This window comes from Macadamia integrifolia, chromosome 2, assembly GCF_013358625.1.
Source record: "Macadamia integrifolia cultivar HAES 741 chromosome 2, SCU_Mint_v3, whole genome shotgun sequence".
NCBI lineage: Eukaryota > Viridiplantae > Streptophyta > Magnoliopsida > Proteales > Proteaceae > Macadamia > Macadamia integrifolia.
In genome coordinates, this window is record NC_056558.1 from 1142575 (window position 1) to 1148756 (window position 6182).

A 6182-nucleotide genomic window follows, 5' to 3' on the forward strand; every position below is an offset into this window, starting at 1 on the left:
CAGAGTCTGGATGTAACAAAACTTCTATAAATCCACAAACCAAAACTTTTATAAATCCACAAACCTTAAGACTCCATACATGATTCACTACACTAATGAATCTCTTATTTGTTGGCAAGGACTTGATAATTTGGTGTCTCAGGGATCCAAAGTTGAAAACAACAAGAAAGTTCAATGTCAAATGGGTCGATTGGAGTGAATTTGAAAGAGCATCAAATGGGTCGTTTGGAGTGAAAACTCAATGGCTTCTTTGATATTACCATCCCGGCAGAGACTCATCACATCGACATTGGTAGGAGGTGAAGCATTAGGGTCTCCATGCCTCCGATTTTGATCTTGAGGGGTCCAATGGTTAGGATTTCCATGCGGAGGGATTTCAAGGGGTTATCTATAGTCATAGAAGTTATAGCCAAGCAAAGAGAAGAATTGACAACTTCTCTCTCTAGATAAGTGAAGTAAAGATAAGAGAGAGAAGCAAAGAGAATGGATTTGAAGAACAATGGTGTTCGACTTTGAGCTCGTTGAAAGACTATTTCTACAAACTTAGGACCTTAACACCACCACCACCGCTATCCTGTGTTGAAAGCTTGAAAGAAGATTTTGGAATCAATTTGTCAGAGAAGAAAGCATTCATTAGGGAGCAAGTCAACCTATTTCTTCGAAGCCAACTCTAGAAAGCATAGGAAGTAGAAGAAGAAGAGGAGGAAGAAGAAGTGGTGGATCCTATGATTTGGGGTTTAAAAGTGAAGGGTATAACAATAAATTTACCCACACTCAAGGGAAGTTTGACCATTTAGATAATAGTAAACAGCTGATATCATCACTTAACGATTTTCTTCTAACAAAATGAATTTATTAAAAATTTTTTTTTTTTTTTGAAAGTGAGGGGGTATGAGATAGTTTTTCAAATTGTAGGTTACAAAAAGTTAAGAATATTTTTAAGGTGGTAACAAAAAATTAAAAAAAAAATATTATATATATATATAGCTATAGAACCCCTCCTAATTTTACTACAATTAAATTGTTAAAATTTACTAAGTAAGACTAACCATAAAACAATTAAACCTAACCAATAAACCAACAATGATAAGCAAAGCACTCACTTCTAAAGGTCATTTTATTTAGGGGGGGGGGGCGGCGAACAATCATATTATTAAAGGGTCAAAGTAACCTTGTGGAAAGAGATTAAGGAGATTCTATTTCCAATGCATGTTCCAACTTCTTGCTTGGAGGAATGCCCTTCCACTTTGCTTCTTGTCTTATTTTAATGGAGGGTAATCTGGTCCATTCAGATACAAGGTGAATAAACTGGAAGATTAAAGAAAAAGGTGTAGAAATAGTGAGCAACCACGAGAATATTCTAGCATTATCTCTCTTGCCAGCAGGCATGGGTACCTACATGTGTGCGTATGTGAATGCTATAAAGATGTTGGACATCATAACAACTCTTTTTCTGTACTTTTATTATTGTAATTTTTTTTAAAGGAATTTTCAGCTTTTACAATTTATAGTATTGCTGCTATTGCAGATCATTCGGATTTAGAAAAAAAAAAAAAAGGGTTAGAGTCAGACTGTATTCACTTTTTTTATAGCATAAATCATATTTTCGGTAATTCAAAACAGAAAAAATGAAAATCTCTAAATCTTCACTTTCTTTCTTTCTTTCTAAATTTAACCCTCCAATAATATGAAATGAGCTGGTTTTCAGCAATTCTGAGACATATTTAAAGGAAACTGTCTGGATGGTGGGCTAAAATGGAGGGATGCTTCACCATATGAGCCTAGATTTGGGGAAGATCGAGGCCAGTAGGGAATTGGGATCTGCATTCTCTGTCACTCTCCTCTCAACCCGTCTCTTGTATATTTTATCAAACTTTAATGTAATTATTTTCTTTTATTTTAATCATTGGTCTTGTTTATTTTTTTTTCCTCTTCTGCAACCTTTAATTCTCTTCCACAACCAAAACCCCAAAGTGGTTTAAGAGATTCAGTGTTATCTTCTTCTACTCACTTGGTCTGGTGGTTGTGTTTAATTTATGTTCTTTAAATATGCATTTTCCTTTTCGCTGCGGCCATAGTTATTTTACTTATTAGGAGGAGAATTCTTAGAATCTATTCCACTCACTGGTAGTAACTCAAAGTACAGGGTTAAAAGGAGGCTATATGGTTTAGAGCTTTATAAATGCTGATACCTTCCTCATTATGGTGTTTTCTGTGCTTGAATAGCTTTCAGAGCCTTTATAGAAGAAAAATCCTTCATCTCTTCTTTCTCCTTTCCTTGCTGCATTGGTGCTGGAACGCAAGAGGGTTGGAATGGGTTCTTAAGGTTTTAAACTAGGAGATCTGGTTTTCTGTATTGCAACTTCAAATGGGTTTTCATGGTTTTCTTGTCTTGGAGTTCTAGGCCATCTAGGTTTTGAAGAACTGTTGGGTATTTGAGGTTACAGGGTTCTGGTTCTTGGATTGGGGAATAATTTCTTCTTCTCTGAGTATATAATCCACCTGAGGGAAGATATGAGTCCAAGATTGGATTTTTCTGAAGTGTGGGCTAAGGATACTAGGAGAGGAACTCCAGTAGCTGTGACCATGGAGAACCCGAACTACTCTGTTGTGGAGATGGATGGTCCTGATGTTCCATTCCAGCCGGTGGACAAGGACAGGGGAAAGAACCTAAAGCAGTTCACTTGGGTTTTGCTCCTCAAGGCTCATAGAGCAGTTGGCTGGATCTCTTGGCTTGCAAACCTGCTTTGGGCTCTGCTTGGAACCATTAACAAAAGGTTGATCTTTGGTCAAGGAGTAGCCATGGAGAGTGGTGACAAGTCTATTAGAGGCAAAATGCTGTTCAGATTCATCCGAAGCTTTTTAATGGTTTCCTTGGCAGTTCTGGCTTTTGAGGTTGTTGCACACTTCAGGGACGGGCATTATTTCCAGAACTCCAATTTGCATATCCCCCGGAAGGCTGAGATACAGGGGTGGTTCCATATGGTTTATGTTGCCTGGTTGGAATTCAGAGCCAACTACATTGCATCCCCAATTCAGACCCTCTCCAATTTCTGTGTCACTCTCTTCGTTATCCAGTCTTTGGACCGGTTGATATTGTGTCTGGGAATGTTCTGGATCAAGTTCAAGAGAATTAAGCCCAGAATTGAAGGGGATCCTTTCAAGTCAGATGATGTCGAGGGTTCCAGCTATGACTACCCCATGGTTCTTGTTCAGATTCCCATGTGTAATGAGAGAGAGGTCAGCTACTTCTACCATACTGTTTCACTACTTTTATGCATAGTTCTTCAATCTTTCTTTTATTCATTTCAGATATGATAATATTATTTACCTGAAATCAACAACAAAAAACTAAGCCTTATGGCAACTTAATGGGGTCGGCTACATGGATCCCACAAAACAAACTAGGAAGAACTGTGGATTTCTAGGCATAGGTATAGCCAAATCAGTTTCTGTAGCTTGCCAGCTTGCCATCGTTGATATTTGATAAAAATTCTGACTTCAGGGCTCTTCAGGTATATGAGCAATCTATCTCCGCCGTTTGCCAGCTTGATTGGCCTAGAGACTGTTTGCTGATTCAAGTTCTTGATGACTCTAATGATGAGAGTGTCATGTGCTTAATCAGTGGGGAGGTGTCTAAGTGGAGCCAACATGGAATTAACATTATTTATCACCATCGCTTGGTTAGAACAGGTTACAAAGCTGGGAATCTCAAGTCTGCAATGAGTTGTGATTATGTGAAGAATTACGAGTTCGTCACGATATTTGATGCAGATTTTCAACCAAACCCAGATTTCCTTAAGCTCACAGTTCCACATTTTAAGGTGGATAAACTCACATAGTTTAATTGAGTAAATTCCCCATCAAATGGTTTGGTGGTTTTACTTTGTTTATCACATTTTACTTGGTGTTGCAGGGCAATCCTGAATTGGGGTTGGTTCAGGCTCGTTGGGCATTTGTGAACAAGGATGAGAACTTGTTGACTCGCCTCCAAAACATTAATTTGTGTTTCCACTTTGAGGTAGAGCAGCAGGTTAATGGGGTCTTCTTAAATTTCTTTGGTTTTAATGGGACTGCTGGTGTCTGGAGAATCAAAGCCCTGGAGGATTCAGGGGGCTGGCTTGAAAGGACAACTGTAGAGGATATGGATATAGCTGTTCGTGCTCATCTTAATGGTTGGAAGTTTATCTATCTTAATGATGTGAAGGTAATCTTGGTTTTCGTTGCTGAATGTAGTTCCATAATCTGAATTACCATTGGTTAATTTTCCGTGTATGATAACGATTTCAGGCTCTTTGTGAAGTTCCTGAGTCTTACGAAGCTTATAGGAAACAGCAACATAGGTGGCATTCTGGTCCAATGCAACTTTTCCGATTGTGTATTCCGGCCATAATAACTTCGAAGGTATACATAGGTACATTTATTTCTCTCTTTCCCTTTCCCTTCATATCGAAGATTTTAGATGTATTGTTTCTGAGACACCCATTTATGTCGTACACTATTGCAGATATCATTCTGGAAGAAAGCAAACTTAATTCTACTATTCTTTCTCTTGAGGAAGCTGATCCTCCCATTTTATTCATTCACATTGTTTTGCATTATTCTTCCTCTAACAATGTTTGTTCCTGAAGCTGAGCTTCCCCTTTGGGTTATCTGTTACATTCCTGTCTTCATGTCATTCCTTAATATTCTTCCAGCCCCAAAATCTTTCCCATTTACCGTCCCTTATCTCTTGTTCGAGAACACCATGTCAGTGACCAAATTCAATGCTATGGTATCGGGATTGTTCCAGTTGGGGAGTTCATATGAGTGGATTGTCACCAAGAAGGCAGGTAGGTCTTCAGAATTAGATCTCCTGGCCATTGCAGAAATCGAATCAAAGACCATCAATCAACCACAGATACACAGAGGAGCTTCTAAGAGTGAACTATCTGAGTTGAACAAATTGAAGGAACAGATAGTAGCACCATCCCCACCTGCTAAGAAGGTCAACAAAATCTATAAGAAAGAGCTAGCCCTTGCTTTCCTCTTACTCACAGCATCAGTCAGGAGCTTGTTATCGGCCCAAGGAATCCACTTCTACTTCCTACTTTTCCAAGGAGTGTCGTTCCTCCTCGTGGGCCTTGATCTAATTGGGGAGCAAATGAGTTGATAATTCAAGGGAAAGAAAGGCAAACACATTAGGCAGAGGAAAAAAGAAGGAACAAAAACAGAAAGACCAATATATGTTTACAACCGTGTGATACAAATTGTGGCAGAAGATCCTTAATGGCAGTTCAAGATGCAGAGGAAGTTCAGTCCTATGCCCTTACAAGCAGTGGGTAAAGGAGGATTTTCCAAGCCAATTAATTAAGTTTTGTCTTTCTTATTCTGTTTGAAGTGCACAGATAGAGTTCTTAGCTTCTCTTTCCCCATTGATTACTCTTTTTATTGTCACTTTACATTTTTTGGGGGCATTTGTTACATATGACATTCTTCTTCTTTGATTCATTTTCAACTCTTGAAGTTGATGTTATTTAGGTAGGAGCAGTTTGTTTTCCGTTAATGCTTGGGTGCGGTTTTCCATTTCAGATTCAGCCCATCATGTATTTGATATGTCCCAAGCTTGGTGAGGAGCTACTTAGTTTTCTGGTTCTGAATTTGAAAATTATATTGAGAAATGTGTAACAACTATTTGTATATTTGCCACGGTTCAATTAAAGTGAAAAAAAAAAAAATCTCTCTCTCTCTCTCTGTCTCTCTCTCTCTCTCTCTCGCTCGCTTGCTCGTGTGTGTGCTCAAATTCTATTTGGACAGCTGCAGCATAGCATGTAATGGTTATCCTAACTTCCAAGTAGAAGATTGTGGCTCTTGATTGAGTGATAGAACTAACCCACTCGATATGGCCCGGTTACTGTTTTGGGACCTGATCAACAAACTGTTCAGTTATGGTTTTGTTTGGTTTCAACTGCAACCTAGTTAGAAATCGGGTCCAATGTGAGATTGATGTCAAGAAATTTCTTTTATATAAGAAAAATAGGCAGAGATTTGATTTTTTTTTTTTTTTTTTTTTGGAAAATATATTAAAACAAAGAAAATGATAACAAAATCTCATGCCACAAGGCAAGCCAAAGGGGAAGCCCTTAAACAGAAGAAAAACAAATCAGAGGTACAATAGAATGAGGGGGGGGCCGGGGGGGGGG

The 6182-nt window shown here is 38.5% G+C and overlaps 1 protein-coding gene across 2 annotated transcripts; it reads left to right on the forward strand.

The window, feature by feature from the left end:
* Positions 1–915: 915 nt before the first annotated feature.
* LOC122068835 (probable xyloglucan glycosyltransferase 5) lies at positions 916–5729 on the forward strand. 2 transcript variants are annotated; one of them, XM_042632755.1, is made up of 6 exons: positions 916–1880; positions 2227–3240; positions 3516–3824; positions 3917–4207; positions 4291–4404; positions 4508–5729. In XM_042632755.1, exons 2-6 carry the CDS (start codon positions 2515–2517, stop codon positions 5150–5152), a joined length of 2085 nt encoding a protein of 694 aa, XP_042488689.1. In that variant the 5' UTR covers positions 916–1880; positions 2227–2514; the 3' UTR covers positions 5153–5729. The 2 variants fall into 2 exon arrangements, with proteins under 2 accessions (XP_042488689.1, XP_042488696.1); XM_042632762.1 differs by having other exon boundaries at positions 2405–3240.
* Positions 5730–6182: the final 453 nt, after the last annotated feature.

What these genes read in the sequence shown, in the direction of transcription:
- LOC122068835 (XM_042632755.1), top strand. Translation starts at nt 2,515, where the DNA reads ATGAGTCCAAGATTGGATTTTTCTGAAGTGTGGGCTAAGGATACTAGG. An exon ending in CCATGTGTAATGAGAGAGAG is followed by an intron (nt 3,241 to 3,515) that starts GTCAGCTACTTC and finishes AGGGCTCTTCAG; the next exon opens with GTATATGAGCAATCTATCTC. An exon ending in TCACAGTTCCACATTTTAAG is followed by an intron (nt 3,825 to 3,916) that starts GTGGATAAACTC and finishes TTGGTGTTGCAG; the next exon opens with GGCAATCCTGAATTGGGGTT.